Source organism: Chlorocebus sabaeus, chromosome 15 (assembly GCF_047675955.1).
Source record: "Chlorocebus sabaeus isolate Y175 chromosome 15, mChlSab1.0.hap1, whole genome shotgun sequence".
Classification (NCBI taxonomy): domain Eukaryota; kingdom Metazoa; phylum Chordata; class Mammalia; order Primates; family Cercopithecidae; genus Chlorocebus; species Chlorocebus sabaeus.
The window spans coordinates 2,276,867-2,296,144 of NC_132918.1; the positions used below are offsets into that span (position 1 = coordinate 2,276,867).

At 41.6% G+C, this 19,278-nt stretch overlaps 1 protein-coding gene and 1 pseudogene across 8 annotated transcripts in view; one reads left to right on the forward strand and one right to left on the reverse strand.

Annotated features, from left to right (window-relative positions):
- GOLGA4 (golgin A4) overlaps positions 1-9,841 on the reverse strand; it is a 116,241-nt gene extending 106,400 nt beyond the window's left edge. For all 8 annotated transcript variants that reach the window (XM_073023360.1, XM_007971784.3, XM_037988457.2 and 5 more), the window contains exons 1-2: positions 9,651-9,841; positions 1,745-1,834 (exon numbers count right to left, since the gene is read on the reverse strand). In XM_073023360.1, the coding sequence (XP_072879461.1) occupies positions 1,745-1,834; positions 9,651-9,722 (162 nt within the window). In that variant the 5' untranslated portion in view covers positions 9,723-9,841. The remainder of the gene's footprint in view (positions 1-1,744; positions 1,835-9,650) is intronic.
- Positions 9,721-19,278, forward strand: part of LOC119620695 (uncharacterized) — a 62,929-nt pseudogene continuing 53,371 nt past the window's right edge.

A 19,278-nucleotide genomic window follows, 5' to 3' on the forward strand; every position in this document is an offset into this window, starting at 1 on the left:
TTTCTTTTTTTTCTTTTTTCAAGGAAGCCTAGGTCTTACTGTGTCACCCAGGCAAGCGCAATCATGGCTCACTGCAGCTTTGACCTCCAAGGCTCAAGTAATCCTCCTGCCTTAGCCTCCTGAGTAGCTGGGACCACACAGGTGCATGCCACCATACCTGGCTAATTTTATTTTATTTTTTTTGTAGAAACAGGGTCTCACTCTGTTGCCCAGGCTGGTCTCAAACTCCTGGACTCGAGCAATCCTCCTGCCTTGGCCTCCCAAAGTGCTGGGATTACAGGCATGAGCCACCACACTTGGCCTAAAACTAAGAACTTCTGTTCATCAAAGGACATCGTTAAGAAAATGAATAGAAAGCCAGAGTGGGAAGGTATCTGCAAGATACATATTCAACAAAAAACTCCTATGTATTCTATATTTTTTAAAAACTCCTACAAATCAATTTTTAAAAAAGATAATCCAATAGAAAAATGGGCAAGGGACTTAAGCACTCACACTTAAATGGCCAATAAGCAGATGAAAATGCTCAATCTTGTTAGTTATCAGAGAATGCAAATTAAAACTAAAATGAAAGCCCACCACCAGAACAGCTGAAACGAAAAAGACTGTTTTCCAGCATATTTACAGAGTAGAAAAATAAAGACTCTCAAAAATATAGGGGCAAAAGCAACTTTCATTGGAAAACCATCAGCATTATCTTAAGTGTTAAAATGGAGCACTGATTCTACTCCAAAGTATATACCAACAGATATGCAGGTACATGTACACCAAAAGAAATGTACAATAATGTTGATGGCAACATAATTCATAGTAGCCAAAACCTGCGGACAACCCAAATGTTTAACTACAATGTCTACATTTAGAAAGCATATTTAAGAGGTAAAACTATTAAAAAAAAAAAAAAAAAAAAGCAAGCAAGCAAATACCAAAAATTCAGGATGGTGGTAATCCTTCAGGGGAAAAGAGGGAGCACTACAGTGCTGACAGTGTTCCTTTGCTTGACCTGGGAGGATTCACTTCATGATTAATTTGCTGATCTGTGCATTTATGTTTTACCTTCTTTTTGTACATGTGTTACACTTCACAGAAAAACAAAGTTGGAAATAATGAGTTTTAATGCCAGCTGCTGGTTACACGGAATACGTTCAATAAGTTACTTCTCAGTTTCCACTCACCAGCTTGAAAAAATGATGCTATGTTGAACAAATTTATCAAATTATTCTGAAAACTTCAACTATTAAATCCAGAATGTATTATCCTCTCAAATTAAGGTTCTCAACAAACCAAGTTTACAGAGCATAACTGGAAGAATCACTTGAGCCCAGGAGTTCAAGACCAGCCTGAGCAACACAGTGGGACCCCATCTACAAAAAATTTAAACGTTAGCCAGGCATAGTGGCATATGCCTATAGTACCAGCTACCCAGGAGGCTGAAGTTAGAGCATTACTTGAACCCAGAAGGTCAAGGCTGCAATGAGTAGTGATGGTGCCACTGCACTCTAGCCTGGGTGACAGAACCACATCCAGTCTCAAAAACATACATACATACATATATACATACATACATAAATCATAACTGCTATTTGTGGGAAAAAAAGACTAATTGTGTTACTAATAAAACTCTACCTAGGAATTAAATAGCTGACTTGTCAAAATAGTTTCCCATTTTGTTATCAACAGCATTACATTTTAGATTAATTAGTTTCTTGTGAGAGGTATACTAGAAAAACAATTCCAAACTTACCTCTCTATTGGGTGTACCTTCATCAAGTTGCTCTGTAAATGAAGATGTCCTGCTCCTCGTTCTTGTTGGTGTTGAAGAATTGGAGGAAGCCTAGATTTAAAAATTATTGCACAAATTAGCAAGACTATATCGACTAGTGAACTATGTACTAGGTAGTCCTTCTCTCAGTTCATGCCCAAAGAATTCAGTGAAAGAAAGGAAAAGAGCAAAAACATGAAAAGCAGAAAAGGATAACAAATATAATCAACTAGAAAACCCAGGCTACCTACCAGGTCCCTGGCCTAACTCTGCCACCAACTAGAACTATGATCTTAGCTACATGAACTTTTTGAGGACTATGTGTCTCCAAATATATAAAATACAGTCATGATACTAATGTAAGATGGTAATATTAGAGAAAACTGAAGCCAGGTGAGGGGTACATAAAAACTCTCTGCACTACCTTTATAACTTTTCTATAAACCAAAATTATTCCAAAATTAGAAGTTCATCAAAAAAAGGCTGCCAATTCAATCTTTAAGATCCCTTCTACCTTCTAGCTCTAACATTCAATAGTATGAAATGCAGATAAACAGCACTTGCCCACCTAGTTAATGGCCTTGCTTTGAGCCTACTTTGAATACCACTGCTAAATACTGAGATGCTATTCCATTTAGCTCTGTAATTGACAGCCTGACTCCTATAATCCTCAATGCAAAACAACTCAGGAGAAAGGGCTCAAAATTTAAACTAGGGGTCTGGGGTCTACTTTAAGGTGACCTAAAAACAACCCTAGAAGTATAAAACCAAAACTTCGAGATCCCCCTACACCCATAGCAAAATAGATCTGAACTCAGCTCTATTTTGAGAAATGAATGAGTCATGATACCTTACCTCTTTTTGTAGTCTGCACTTTACAAAAGGTAGTTAATAAATATTTGTCAAATAAATGAATGAATGAATAAACAAATGGAACTCTGGTCTGTCATATCTGTGCACAAATTGCTGTGGCTAGGATGGAACTGAGAGGTTGTGAGGAATAGTATACAAACATACATATACTCTATATACACATATATACACACATATATACATACTCTATATACACATATATACATCTAGACAGACATACATATTTAGCTTATGATAAAAATAACATTTTGCATCAGGATAGACATTCAATAAATGTTGGGACAACTGGCCATCCATATGGGGCAAGACACACATATCAGATTCTTACTTCATATTTAAGCTATATTAAAGATTTAAGTTTTTTTAAATTGAAATACAAAAAATACAAGAGTCTATTTCTACAACCTCTGAATGGGAAAGAGATTTTTACATGAAAAACAAATCAAAGCAGCAGTTTAATTGGGAGGTGAGGAAAAGCATCTACAAATATGACAAAAGTTTAATAACCTTTTTTCTATAAATAGCTCTTATAAGTCCATAAGTTAGAACTCAGAAAACTTACTAACCCAATCTTCTTTTTATCTGAGACAGGGTAACCTGAGCTCCACCAATGAAACACATGAGACTTCGAGTCATAAGTGAGTGATGTGAAAAAACAGACATGCAAATAAAGTTCATCATCTGATGACAACGGAGACAGAAGTTCATGCATCCACGCAGATATAAGCTGTGAAGTGAAAGACGCGATGCCGGTGCCAAGATGAAGCAGCTGCAACACAGAGCAGTCTCCCCAGTATAACTGAACATAGCAATCAGCTCAGACTTTTAGGACCTCAAGGAAATTCTGTAGGCAAAAGAGTCTTCAATAAATTATTTTTCTGCTTAGACTGACTACGTTTTTGTTGCTTACAAGTAAGAACTCCAACACCTTCTAAAAGATGAACCAGAAAAATCAAGACAACAGATGAAATTAGCTATGTGCAGAAGTCACTTTCAGGGATGAGATATCCTCTTCCACCAAAGACAAAGCAGGAAGAATAAGGACTTAAAAATACAAACAAGAATGGTGGTGCACGCCTGTAATCCCAGGTACTCAGGAGGCTGAGGCAGGAGAATCGCTTGAACCCAGGAGGCAGAGGTTGCAGTGAGCTGAGATTGCGCTACTACGCTCCAGCCTGGGTGACACAGCAAGACTCCATCTCAAAAAAAAAGTATATAAACAAGAAAATTAATGAATGTGAAATAAAGTTGAAGCCTTAGCAATGGTTTAAATGTCTAGAAAATATGTGACTAAAAGTCAACACTGCATTTAGAAAACAGCGAGGGAAAGCACAGTCACTGTGTAGTGTTAGTCTCAGTCTTGGAGATAATTTGAGCCTACCTTGAACACCACATTCAAATTACAAATGTTCAAAGAACATCAGAAATAGCTTTCATTAAAGCTGAGATAAATTCAGTAAACCCTTCCCACACCTAGAGCCATAATTTGCAAACCTTGCCAGCGCCAGCTTCAAAGGCTGTAGGTGCCTCAAAGGCTGCCACTATGGGGGCAATCTTTTGTATCTATGTATTTATAAATGAGTATATGTAAGAACTCCTTTAATAAAATGGTCACTGGGTGATAAAAAGTTAGAAAAGTAATTAGAAAAGTACTACTAGACTACAGGAAATATCTCTTGACTAATCAACTCTCTCTGTTGTGATTCCATCAAGTCTAAGATTCAGCTTTTTTATTAATTCAGCTTTCCAAATATCCAGATGCCAGGAAAGGGCTACCTTAGACAGTGACCTTCCAACTGCTTAAAAAGTATACCTCACTGCAAATCTTTAAAACTGGCATTACGTCTTACACTTTGGCCTCATATGTTCTAATCAGTAACTGAGAGCCTCATCAGCTCTGGAGAAACTGACAAAAAATCAAACAACAGGGTTTACAAAGTTTAACAGGTTCTAAAACATACTCTCCCGAGAAAAGTAGTACTATCTGGCAAAACGTGGCCTGATGGCTTGTTGATCTTCCTCCAGAGTTGTAAGAGTAAGGATTATACGGGAAAATGGATGTGAGTATAAAGTATAAAACAGTGCATAAAGAACTAACTACTTGAGCATTTGTCCCAGGTGCCGGGTTCCTTAATGGGCTATCCTCACTTCAAGATATAAAGGGATTTAGGTTCCTTCAAACCAAACTTGAGCTGATTAATTGCAATAGCCATAAGAAATCTGAGTCAGCTTTCTAAGCTGCTAACCAAAAAACCTGACAGCTACATCCAGACCCACAATTAATATTTTATCGCTCACTGCCTAATTATTAACTGACCACAGTTATACTCAATTTCAGTATAAGAAAAACCATTTTGGCCATGCACAGTGGCTTATGCCTATAATTCCAACACTCCGAGAGGCCAAGGCAAAAGGATCACTTGAGGCCAGGAGTTCAAGACAGCCTGAGTAACATAGTAAGGCCCTGACTACAAAAACTTAAAAAAAGAAAAACCATTTTAGTCATTGTAACAGGCAAAATCGTAAGATGACCCCAAATGACCCCTGCCCTGTGAATATAATGAGATACCACTCCCATAATTGTTACATTACAGGGCAAAGGGATTTTAAAGGCATATTTAAGGTTACTAGGTTACTAATCAGTTGACTATGAGTTCATCAAAAGATTACCTGGATAGGTCTAAACTAATTACATAAGCCCTTCAAATATGGGTCTAGAGGGCAGAGAGATGTACTTCTGCTGTTCTGAAGAAAGCAAAATGCCTACACGGGCACGTGGCAAGGAGCTGCTGGTAGCCTCTAGGAGCTGAAAGTGGTCAGCAAGAAATGAAGGCCCCAGTCCTACAACCAGAAAGGACTGAATTCTACCACAACCACGTGAGCATACAAAAGGGTCCTGAGCTCCAGATGAGAACGCAGCTTGGACAACATATTGATTTTAGCCTTGCAAGACCCTGAGCAGAGAACCCAGTTATGCCATGTCAGATTTCTGACCTACAGAACTATAAAATAATAACTGGGTTATTAGGCCTTAAGGTTGTGGTAACTTGTTATGCAACATTAGAAAACTAATCCAGTCATCCTTAGGAGGAAGTCTTGAATCCCTTGTCCCTATACCACGACTTTTCATTATCCATCGAGGCTCTACTCAAATGTCACCCTGATCTTCTCCAGAAATGCCTTATTTTGCACAACCACAACACCCTGTACATACCACCATTACACTGAAAGTACTTGTCTCACAACTCCATTGTGTAGGGACTACATAGACCCTTCAAAGCAAATGCAACATCCAGCAGAGGGCCTAGGCATTCACCGTTCATAACTAATATCTGGTTCATTTCACTCTCCCTGCAACAACTATGAATTAGTCACGGCAGAGACATAGCCATTGACTCCTCATCACAGCACTGTTGTAAGTCACTGCCAAACCAATTTGACATCCCAGTTCTAAAAGAGCAGTCAAAGTAACTTGAGGTTAATTCTTCAAATAAACCTTTATATTTTAGGTACCAAACTTATTAAAGCCTTTCATCATGTTCTTAATAAACTCCTTCTGATCTAAATGTTTTCTCTGGGACTCATGCTTTCCCCAGTTTCATGACTGAAACTATTTAGTAAACCTGGATTTACATTAAGGCTATGTCCTTTCAGAAAGGACTCTTTTCCCTGTTATCTGTGGAACTGTTTGCTGGTTTTGTTTTTGTTTTTTAAATTTGTATCACAAACTATTATTTTGCGGTCTCACTCTAAAAGAGTGAGGTCAGCAGCCATCTCTGAGCTGAGGGAAAAAAATAAGGGATGATTCTGCAGGCGTAAGGAGGGGCCCATATGTTGATTTTTTTTACTTAATTTTTTTATCGTGATAAAATATACATAACATAAAATTTACCAGTTTAAACATTTGTAGGTATACAGTTCAGTGGCATGAAGTACATTCACACTGTCGTGGAATCACCACCGTCCATCTCCAGTACATTTTCATCTTTCCATACTAAAACTCTGTACCCACTAAACAGTAACTCCCCATTCTCTCCTCTCTCCAGCCTTTGGCAACAACCATTCTATTTTCTGTCCCTATGAATTTGACTATTCTAGGTACCTCAATTAAGTGGAGTCATGTATTCATCCTTTTGTATCTGTACTTCTAAATTTTTAAGTTTTAGCAGTATTTGAAAAGGCTAAAAATGTTTTAAAATATTGTATTCATATATCCCAAGAAATTACAATGTATTACTTCTTAATGTTTCTTTCATTGACTTAGTTCTGCAAGGAGTTTAAAAATCCAAAATAGGTATTTGTTGTTAAAACATAATTTTTTTTTTTTTTTTTTTTGAGACCGAGTCTCACTCTGTCTCCTAGGCTGGAGTGCAGTGGCACGATCTCAGTTCATTGCAACCTCTGCCTCCCAGGTTCAAGCAATTCTGCTGCCTCAGCCTCCAGAGTAGCCAGGATTACAGGTGTGCGCCACCACGCCCCACTAATTTTTGTACTTTTAGCAGACCTCAGGTGATCTACCCGCCTTGGCCTTCCAAAGTGCTGGGATTACAGGCGTGAGCCACGGTGCCTGGCCAGAAATGGGATTTTGCCATCTTGGCCAGGCTAGTCTTGAACTACTGAGCTCAAGTGATTCGAAGTGCTGGGATTACAGGTGTGAGGCCACCATACCAGGCCACATTTTTTGTTTCTAAGATCATAACAATTCACAAGCAAGGAGAAAGATATATGGCAGGCAGAAAGGAAGGTTACAAAATAATTACCAAAAGTAGACCACGAATGGCCAGGCGCAGTGGCTCACGTCTGTAATCCCAGCATTTTGGGAGGCCGGGGCTGGCCAATCACCAGAGGTCAGGAGTTCAAGACCAGCCTGGCCAACACAGTGAATATACATATAATCCAAAAGGATTATTTTAAACCTTTTGTACACAAAGTGATTTTATTTGATCCAGATGCCCTGTCTCACCAGAAGCATTAAGCTATAGAAACAGAGCTCTTACATCTTAGCTTGTGACTAGCTTATTACTAAAAACAACCTCTTTGTTAATGAACAAAAACAACTCATTTTCATGAAAAGCTAAACGCTACAAATAAGAAAAAGCACACTCAGTAATTCACCAGCACCTTAAAGTATATTACTCTTAAACTAGTTTTACCATGTGTATATATAAACACACTTACATACAGATTCTTTTTCCCAAAACTGGGATCACATTTTACCTGCTGCTTCTGTCTTTTAACACAAATATCTTTCTGTGTTAATACTTTTCTGAAGTCTCTAACACTAGCTGCGTAACATCAAGCAAGTTACTTCACCTTTTTGAGCCTCACTCCTTCATCTATAAAAGAGGAATTATAGTATTATCTACCTCACAGGCTTATATGAGATTAAATAAAATAATCTGCGTAAATACTAAGCAAAATATCTGGTACATACTAAGGACACAATAAATGCTGACTTTTTATGGCTGCATAATAACCTATCAAGCATAACTAATTACCTGATAAAATTTAACCAATTCTCTATTGGTGGACATTTCTGGCTAGTTTTTAACCTATTAAAACAACATTGACATGAAAATCCACAGAGCTAAATCTTTAATACATCCTAAATTTTCTTAGAATAAATTTCTAGAAATGGAATCCTGGCTCAATTACATTTTATACATTCCCAAATGGAAGTGCCTTACATTCACTAACATGCCCATTTCCTCACATTCCTCATCTCCACCTCACTTTTAAAGTTTATCTTTGTTTCTTAATTAACAGTGTTTTGTAAAATTTTAAAAGACTGCAGTAAATGGTATGAAAAGGACAATCTTTACCACTTAAATTTTAACCACCATTTACACTTGAGGAACGAAGCAACCCTTCAGTGCTGTGTTCTGATGTTTTTCTCAAGCACTGTTTTACTACACATGAGCTTTAAATTTAAAAATAACAACTTCAATTTATAGTTTCCGAATAAACCTAATGCAATCGTTGTATGTTAAGAATTTGGAAATGCCTCCAAGTTAGTCAAAACTTAGCTTTTCTTGCAACCGCAAGCAAAGACCAAAAACCCTAAAATTAAGGGACAGATCTGCTCAATCTGTTGCAATTCAAAAAGGCTGGGAAGACATAAAGCAGAAACCATCATCTTCGCTGTTAAGACCCTGTGCTGCCAGCATCGAAACATCTCCAGTTAACGCTTAGGAAACTGTATCTTTAATACTACTAACACGCCTCCTTTCCCCTGGAAACGCATTTCCTAAAGCAACAGCATTCCTGAAAAACAAACATAACCCTGTCCGCAGAGCAGCAAGACTCAAAAAGCAGAGCAGAGTTCTGGACAGGGAGAGTGTCTCCCCCTCCGCCCGCCAGTCCCGGATCAACCGAGTTATGCGAAGTGACTAACTCGTGACAGCCTCGGGCGCTGGACGCCGGCCACGCCGCCACCTCTTTCATGTCCCACCGCTCCTACCAGCAGCCTGACCCAGGATGGCTCTATTCCCCAGCCTTCAATCCCTAGACCTGGGTTTGGATTTAAGAGACTTCCGTCAAGGGTCAGTTGTGCGGGATCCTGGCCATTTCACACAAAATCTCACGATGGGCATGAGAGAGGGGGACACCTCGAGCAGAGGTCAGATATCACAAGGGACCCGGGTTTTCCAACCCCGCCCTCATTCCCAGCGTGGGGTCTCAGATGGGCGGGGGAACCTCAAATACGGATCAGAAATCATGCAAGTTCGGAGTCTGGCCTTAGGAGAAAACTCTTAACGGAGATGGGACGTCACGAGGGATCCAGCCACCCCCATCCACTCATTACTGGATGGAGTTTTGCGATGGGAAAATCCAGGTCAGGAGTTATGGACGACCTGCACCGCCCAGAGCTCCTTCTGGATCCGGAGTTTGGGAAGAGTCCCGGGCTAGGGGTCAAAGGTCACGGAAGAACTTCCCCACTCCCCCCGCCTTTTTCGTCCGCGGGCTGGTTCAAGGGGTATCGGGAGCCAGGGGAGGAAAGCTGCGGCCATCGTACCTGACCAGGAGCCAGCGCCTGCTGGAGCTGCTGCTGCTCCTCGCTGATCTTTTGCTTCAGTTTCTTGAACATGGCGCAGCGTACGTAGGGTCCTGAGTGTCAATGAGACCTGAGGGGCGAGAGCCCGGGGAGTCCCGGCCGCGGCGGCTACGGCGACTTCTCTACACCAGGGACCGCGGGGACCCGGCCTCGCCGCCTCCTCCTTGAGCCTGCGGGCAAGTCCGGACACTCGTCCTGAGGATGTCGGCGTCGCCGCCGCCGCGTCTCTTTCTTCCGGGTGCCACTGGCTGGCCTCGGGCCCCCATCCAGCCCCTGGAGCCGCGGCGGCGACGACAACGGCAGCAGGTGAACTGTGCACCAAGGGCGCCTGCGCCGCCTACGTGGAGCTCTCCGAGGCTAACTACGGAGCACCGGAGGGGACAAGCACAATGTCGGGGCCTGCACATGCGCGCTCGGCCCGTCGCTCCCGAACTCACTGCACTGGAGGACACAAGGTTTGGGGCTGCCTGATTTCGTTGCGTGCGGCCCTCGCGGCTCAGAAATGGAGCCAAAGCCCTGACTCTCACCTGGGCTTTGGCCCTGCGAAATCAGACGGGGAGAGTACTGCTTCTATTGATGGCAGCAGGGCCGACGGGCCCACTGCAAAGAACACAGGGATGAGCGTCCAGGATGGGAGAAGGGGAGATCCAGAGAACCTGACGCGGGCCCTAATTGATAGTGTACTTTTCTTTAGTAGCTGTAGCTAGGATTCTATGTCTTCGGTTCCAGAGGGGCCCGCTTCCCTTCCCGGAACTCTTCCAGCCTCGGGAAGTCCCTGATACCGGCCGCCAGGGGTCCAAATGTTTTATGCCAATACCGTAAAACCTCAACTGTTTGGACACCTGCTTTATTCTTTTCTTCACCGAAATCGTATATTTCACAAATTCATTCAGAAACCTTTATCAGGCCTTGGAGATTTCACAGCCTAGTGGAAGACACAGATTCCTAATGAGTCCAAATTTACTGCTAACACCTGCAGTCATCCTACAAGATTTTAACGTTTCTGTGCCTCATTTATCCAAAACCCGAAGTTTGGCTGCCTGCGAATCCTCAGGCCCAATTTCAGCAACCCACTTTTGCATGCTGTACCTTTGGTATCATCTGAAACTGCTTACATTGTCTGAGGCATCAGAATCTAACAGTATATGCTGATCTCCACGTTTTAGCAAATTTTGTTTTCCAGCAATAATAGGGGGAACCTGCTCTCGAGAGTCCATGTTCTGATCCCTAAATGTATTAGAGCCAAAGTGGGGCCTGGAACACTGCCTTAACACCTGGGCTAAGTCCTCTTATATCTCATAGTGAACACCTTATGTAAGGGGTCCCCAGCCCCTGGGCCACAAACGAGTACCAGCCCATGGCCTGTTAGGAACCGGGCTACACAGCAAGAAGTGAATCTCTGGCACGCCAGGGAAGTTTAATCTGTATTTACAGCTGCTCCCCATGGCTCATATTATCGTCCGAGCTCCACCTCCTGTCAGATCAGCTGTGGTGTGAGATTCTCATAGGAGCTGGAACTATTGTGAACTAGGCATGAGAGGGATCTAGGTTGTGTGCTCCTTATGAGAATCTAATGCCTGATGATCTGTCACTGTCTCCCATCACCCCCAGATGGGACCATCTCGTTGCAGGAAAACAAGCTCAGGGCTCCCACCGATTCTGCATTATGGTGAGTTGTATAATGATTTCATTATATATTACAATGCAATAATAATAGAAATAAAGTGCACAATAAATATAATGCATTTGAATTGTCCCAAACCATCCTTCCCCATCCCCCAGCCCCACCCCCAGGAAAAAATTGTCTTCCATGAAACAGGTCCCTGGTACCCAAAATATTGGGGACCACTGCCTTATATAATTACTGAGGTTTTTTTCTGGGCTGTTTTGTTTTGTTTTTCAAGAGTACTTAACTCTCAGCCGGGCGCAGTGGCTCATGTCTGTAATCCCAGCACTTTAGGAGGCCGAGGCAGACAGATCATTTGAGGTCAGGAGTTCGAGACCAGCCTGGCCAACATAGTGAAACCCGGTCTCCACTAAAAATACAAAAATTAGCCAGGTGTAGTGGTGCATGCCTGTAATCCAAGCTACTCGGGAGGCTGAGGCAGGAGAATTGCTTGAACCCAGGAGGCAGAGGCTGCAGTGAGCTGAGATTGTGCCATTGCACTCCAACCTGGGAGTCAGAATGAGACTCCATCTCAAAATAAAAATAAAAAGAGTACTTAACTCTCAACTGACTGAAGTTCAATAGGCCTTCAGCTGCTCCCAGCTCCGGATGCCCAATAAACATCTTTCTCCCAACTTTCACAATTGTACATCAAAGTTTGCCAATTTTATATGTATAATATATATGCATGTATCTGTGTTTGTACATATATGTGGGCCCTATCAAAGTCAACTACTATAAATAATAAATAAAAAGGATCCAAGATATCACTTAGAGAAAGACATCAGAAGAGTGCTAATTATGTGAAAAGGGGGATAGCTTTGCCAGGACACAAATAAAGAGACAAGGTTGAAACCCTTCATCACATGTAACACAATGTTGTTAAAACATAAAACCTCCTCACAGCCACATTCTGCTTCACGTCTCTACAAATTAACATGATTTCAGTCAGAAAGAGCAGTCTTTCTGACTGCTCTTAATTAAACCTAGAAATTACTCAATTCTTCAGCTCCTCTGGGTGGCACAAATTTGGATCCAAATCACCTTCTGTAGTGTCAGGTTTTGGCCCACTTCTCAGAATTCTGCACCAATCCAGCTGAAGCACACGGCCTGCCCCTATTTTCTATGTTGGTAATTTGAACTCATTTCCCATCTAGCTGCTCAAGGATTAGCACACCTCACTGCAGAGCAGGACATTTAAAACAGGCTTGCATCTCAATCATAATGATCAAAGACCTCATGAATTTATTTTCCTAGTGGAACTAGTACCCATCTTTTTCAACACAAAGAAGCAATTCTAATAGTTATAGACCAAGCCTAATTGTCATTCTTCCACCCCTTCCAGTTGCACAAAATGCAAATACTATCTCCATGATTCAGAAAATGTTGAGAATAACATTATTGCTAGGGGTTCAGATTGCTTTCCAAGCCTTAGATAACAAAATAGCATGTCAGAAAATGCTTTTAGTCAAGAACCAATACACATCTGAAACCTTCAACTGATTTCCTACTTTCTGACCACAAATGTGTCATCAGTCCTTTTGCGTCGCCACACAATGCATTTTCTTCACCTTTATCAAGAATCCTTGTACCTGCCAACCACAGAGTATAGCATAATGGTTAAGAGCACAGTTTTTGGTTTACATAAAAGTTATCAATTTTTAGGCTGGGCGTGGTGGCTCATGCCTGTAATCCCAACCCTTTGGGAAGCCAAGGGGAGTGGATAACCTGAGGTCAGGAGTTCAAGACCAGCCTGGCCAACATGGCAAAACCCCATCTCTAGTAAAAATACAAAAAAAAATTAACCAGGTGTGGTGCGGGTGCCTGTAATCCTAGCTACTCAGGAGGATGAGGCAGGGGAATCACTTGAACTTGGGAGGCAGAGGTTGCAGTGAGCCGAGATCGTGCCACTGCACTCCAGCCTGGGCAACAGGAACGAAACTCTGTCTCAAAAATAAAAAATAAAGTCATCTATTTACTAGTTCTTTAACCTTTGGCACTTAAGCAAACCACAGTATACAAAATCAAATGCCTAAAGGGAACAGGAGGTTATGAGTAAAGCACGTATACATAGGATTTCAGACAATGGAAAATGTAGGAAAGTAACAAATGACAGTGTGAACCCGTCTAAGAGGATTTTTAAATCAATGCAACGAAACAACTCTTAGAATAAAATTCAGCCCAAAAGCCAGATTGTGACCTCTGAGTCTTAGCTCTCTGCATTCATTTTCCTCATCTGTAACATTTTAATAGTATTTCATAGGATTGTTGTGAAGTTCAAATGAGATGATATGCATAAAGCATACAGTTCATAGTAAATGAAACTTATAAATTCTAAGAGTTTAATTCTCACTCTCCCCCTGTATGTTGAGACCTCCAGCCTACACCTTTCCCCTGAGCTCTAGATCAAGCTTGTCTAACCCGCGGCCCATAGGCTGCCTGTGGCACAGGATGGCTTTGAATGTGGCCCGATACAAACACATAAACTTTCTGAAAACATTATGAGATTTTTTTGTGATTTTTTTTTTTTTTTTTTTTTTTGGCTATCAGCTATTGTTAGTGTATTTTATGTGTGGCCCAAGACAATTCTTCCAGTGTGGTCCAGGGAAGCAAAAAGATTGGACACCCCTGCTCTAGATTATAGTGTCTCTACTGGGCTCTCAGGTTGAGCAGGGCCAAGGACTATGTCTGTCATGCAACTCAGCCAGTGCTAGTACAGAGCCTGACACTACATTTCTACAGAGTTAGTCTTTTTTTTTTTTTTTTTTTTTTTTTTTAAGAGACAGAGTCTTACTCTGTTGCCCAGGCTGGAGTGCAGTGACACAATCTCGGCTCACTGCAACCTCCACCAAAGGGTTCAAGCGATTCTCCTGCCTCAGCCTCCTGAGTAGCTGGGACTACAGGCCTGCACCACCAAGCCCGGTGCCATCAAGCCTGGCTAATTTTTGTATTTTTTAGTAAAGATGGGGTTTCACCACGTTGACCAGACTGGTCTCAAACTCCTGACCTCAAGTGATCCATCCATCTCAGCCTCCCAAAGTGCTGGGATTACAGGAGTGAGCCATCATGCCAGGTTTTTTTTTTTTCAATACACTGCCAATTGGGGAAAAAAAACAGTTAATTAATCTTAATACATCCAATTGCCTTAATGGCCAACTGGGCAACTTCCCTTAATGGCCCTCCTTAATGGCCCATAGGCATCTCACCTTCAACATCTCCAAAAATAAAATCATCTGCTACTATCCCTCTACCATCACCATCGGGCTTGTCACTTCTGTGTTTCCTCTCACCCTCCTGCTGCTTCTCCTTTTCATAAGCTTATTTTTTCATATATATTTTCTACCTTGGCTGGTGTCATCTCCATCTTCCCGGTTACCAAAGCCAAACGTTTGGAAGTCAATCAAGACATCCCTCTCTATACACCACCAGTATCCAGAGAATCACTAAGTCTTGTGTATTTTCCTCGGAAATACTTCTGAAATCCATCTGCTTTCCTAATTTACCCTGCCACTAGTTTCAGTCTTCATTATAGCTTATTTAAATGGCCCCCCAGTTTCCAGTTTTGCTTCTTTCCAATCCATCTTCCACATAGCTGATGTTACTCTCCTGCTGCAACCCCATCAGTGGTCACCTTGTCCTACATGACAGTGTTCGTACTCCCAGGCAGTACTAGAAGCCCTCAGCAGCCTGGCTCCTGCTTTCCCTCTTACTAAACCCTTGCCACTCTTCACGCTTCAAAACTCCAGAAATATCAAATTGACTCAGGGTTCCCTTGGCACATTCTGCTTTTTCTTAAGAGAGGGAGAGAGACAGGGTCTCACTATATTGCGCAGGCTAGTCTCCAACACCTGGGCTCAAGTGTTCCACATTGCCTCAGCCTCCCTGAAGTTCTGAGATTACAGGTGTGAGCCGCCGCACCCAGCCACATCCTGCTTTTATTTTATTTTTCGAGACGGTGTCTCACTATGTCACCCAGGCCAGAGTGCAGTGGCATGATCTCGGCTTGCTGCAACCTCTACTTCCCGGGTTCAAGCGATTCTCCTGCCTCAGCCTCCCTAGTAGCTGGGATTATAGGCAGGTGCCACCATACCCCGCTAATTTTTGTATTTTCAGTAGAGGCAGGGTTTTGCCATGTTGGCCAGGCTGGTCTCGAACTCCTGACCTCAGGTGATCCGCCTGCCTCAGCCTCCCAAAGTGCTGGGATTACAGGCGTGAGCCACCACGTCCGGCCCACAACCTGCTTTTATGTACATGCTTGCCTGTCTTTTTTTTTGGTCTACAAATTATAGACAGTAGTTGTGAAAATCGTAATGAGTATGGAAGTACACTCATTGTCTTCCTTGACAGTACCTTTCCTCCTTTTCCACTTTTCTTCTCTACCCTGGACAACGCTGTGCTCACATTTCATTATCTCTTTCAAGCATTCTCTAATTCCACTCCCCAAACCACTCCCAACACACACATATCAGTGGAGTTAATCATACTCTCCTCCATACAGCCTCAGTCTTACATGCTGTTAATGTATGTATCACACTGAATTTTTATCTTCTTTTCTTACAGAAGTAATATGCTCACTGTAACAAATATAATCTGGTCCCTGCAAATAACCTCTATTAGTAATTCAGTTTTCATTTTTTCAATTTTTCTGTATTTGTGAAATATGTACATTGAATTGTCTATACATAAAATATATGAAATATATACATTTAATTATCTACTTATACATAAATATATTTAGTTTTAATTGTTTTATTTAATGAAAAATTGATTCTACAAAATCCATATCTTACATTCTTCAATTAATATGCCATGAATATCATTTCTAATCAGTATATGTATTTCTTTTTTTTTTTTTTTTTGAGACAGAGTCTCGCTCTGTTGCCCAGGCTGGAGCGCAGTGGTGCGATCTTGGCTCACTGCAAGATCCGCCTCCCGGGTTCCCGCCATTCTCCTGCCTCAGCCTCCCGAGTAGCTGGGACTATAGGCGCCCGCCACCACGCTCAGCTAATTTTTTATATTTTTAGTAGAGACGGGGTTTCACCGTGTTAGTCAGGATGGTCTTGATCTTCTAACCTCATGATTCACCCGCCTCGGCCTCCCAAAGTGCTGGGATTACAGGCATGAGCCACTGTGCCCGGCAGTATATGTATTTCAATCTCTTTAATGGCTGCATAGTATTTTATACTACATATGAATTATAATTTAAGATTTCTAATTGGTAGGCATTTAGCTTCTGTCCTATTTTTTGCTAATAAGAAACTATTAGAAGGCCGGGCACAGTGGCTCACGCCTGTAATCCCACCACTTTGGGAGGCCAAGGCAGGCGGATCACGAGGTCAGGAGATCGAGACCAACCTGGCAAACATGGTGAAACCCCGTCTGTACTAAAAATACAAAAAATTAGCTGGGCGTGGTGGCGGGTGCCTGTAGTCCCAGCTACTTGGGAGGCTGAGGCAGGAGAATGGCATGAACCCAGGAGGCAGAGCTTGCAGTGAGCGGAGATCTCGCCACCGCACTCCAACCTGGGCAACAGAGCGAGACTCCGTCTCAAAAAAAAAAAAAGAAAGAAAAGAAAATAAACTATTACAGTAAGCAACTTTATAAATAAATGTTTGTATACTAGTGTGTATGTTTCTGTAGAAAATAATGAATTTCTGGCCAGGCGTCGTGGCTCATGCCTGTAATCCTAGCACTTTGGGAGGCCAAGGCAGGTGGATCACGTGGTCAGGAGATTGAGACACTCCTGGCCAACATGGTGAAACCCTGGCTCTACTAAAAATACAAGAATTAGCCTGGCGTGGTGATGCATGCCTGTAGTCCCAGCTACTTGGGACGCTGAGGCTGGAGAATCGCTTGAACCAGGGAGTCCGAGGTTTCAGTGAGCTGAGATCCGGCCACTGCACTCCAGCCTGGCGACAGAGCAAGACTCTGTCTCAAAAAAAAAAAAAAAAAAAGAAAAGAAAAGAATGGATTTCTAGAAGTATAATGGAGAGTTCTATCCAATGAGCATGGTTAATGACAACTTGATCTCCAAAATATATAGCAATTTATATTTCTACTGATAGTGTGGGAAATGCCCTTATGAATATATTTTTAATTTTTTGTCAATCAAAAAGATGGTGAATGGTATTTTACTTTTATTGTAGTTTCCATTTGTTTAATATAAGCAATGTTAAAATATCATCTTAAGTGTGTATGTTATCAGAGTTCCTTCACATTGTATTATACAATTCATGTAACCCAGATATTAGCTCTTCCTTTTACCCTAAGGGACAATTCCCTCTAAGTATATTTAGGGAAGTAAAATAGTCCTTGATCTTCCAAGTTGTGTGTTCTTCTCATTGTCTCTTTACTTTTGCTCAATCTCCACTCTGCTATGGGACACTTCTCCGTTTGTTACTGGTCTCAGCCTGGAAAGCATGATTACAGTTCCCTGGGGATCTTGATGCTTATGCTTCCAAGGGCTTTACAGGATGGGAGTTGGGGGAGACGGGGAAATGAGTTGCATTTAGGGTAGGTGTCACGTATTCAATGACCCCAGCTCTTCCTTCCTTCCATTACAGCTATACTCAAGACATGGAGGTGGGAGGAGAGACATTTGTTGTAACAAGTAACAAAGATGTAGAGATTGAAATATTTGTATTACTATATTGTTTTAATATATTTCATCAGAATGCTTCAAAATGTTATGTTGCTAATATTTACTTTTACAAGAGAATATTGTAAGGCTATGTAAATTTCAATTATAAACCCGTTGGAAAACCTCCCATGGAAGAAAGGTCTACACATCGGAGTCTGAACTCAGACCCTCTGGAATTTAGCCAACTTTTCAGCCTAGTATAAGTTATCTTTAAAGGGTTGTTTAAGATGTTTGTTGTTGCCAGGTGCGGTGGCTCACGCCTGTAATCCTAGCACTTTGGGAGGCTGAGGCAGGCAGATTACGAGGTCAGGAGTTCAAGATCATCCTGACCAACATGGTGAAACCCCATCTCTACTGGAAATACAAAAATTAGCTGGTCATGGTGGCATGTGCCTGTAATCCCAGCCACTTAGGAGGCTGAGGCAGGGGAATTGCTTGAACCTGGGAGGCGGAGGTTGCAGTGAGCTGAGATTGCACCACTGCTCTCCAGCCTGGGTGACAGAGCAAGACTCCGTCTCAAAAAAAAAAAAAAAAAAATTAAATTTAAAAATTAAAAAAAAGTTTGTTGTTAATTTAATTCCCATTATTGGCAGAAAGTAAATAAACTACGGAAACATGAAGAGCTACTTCTTACTCTTACTGGCTCTGTTTGACAAATAGACACAAAGAAGAACCAAAAAATTACTTGTCCATAGTAATATGATCTCAGAGATAGAATTGGAAAGTGACTCCAGGCCTTCTTGCCCTCTTTCCTGGTCTCCAGCTGTGTTTAACACTTACTTCACTTCACTGAGTCCCAGTCTACTAATGTTTTTAAGCTGTTCAACTTAATTTTTAACAGTTTTGCATTTGTTTACATGACATGTTCCAGAAATATTTACGTGGCTGATGACTCAAAAATTGAATCAGAACAATCATTTGAAGAGAAAACAACACTGGGCTGATAAGTAAATCTTATTTCAAGAATGAGGTCCCTTGATAAGAGAACTGTTGATGACATAGAAACGAGAAGGTGTCAAATTCCCTACTCCTTACTAAGTAACTACTTGCTAATTAGACTCCTAAGTAACCTAATTCACTCTTGCAAACATTTAAATACAGTGTTTCTGTTGTGTGTGTGTGTGTGTTTTTTTTTTAAAGAGGTGCTTGCCAGTCATGTTGATAATGGGTGATGGGTTCCCGTAGAAAGGCTGGATAGAGTAATGAATAAGCACATTGACATTAAAGTCAACTGACTGTGTTCAGATGCCAACTTTGCCATTGGGGAAAATAACTTCTGTATG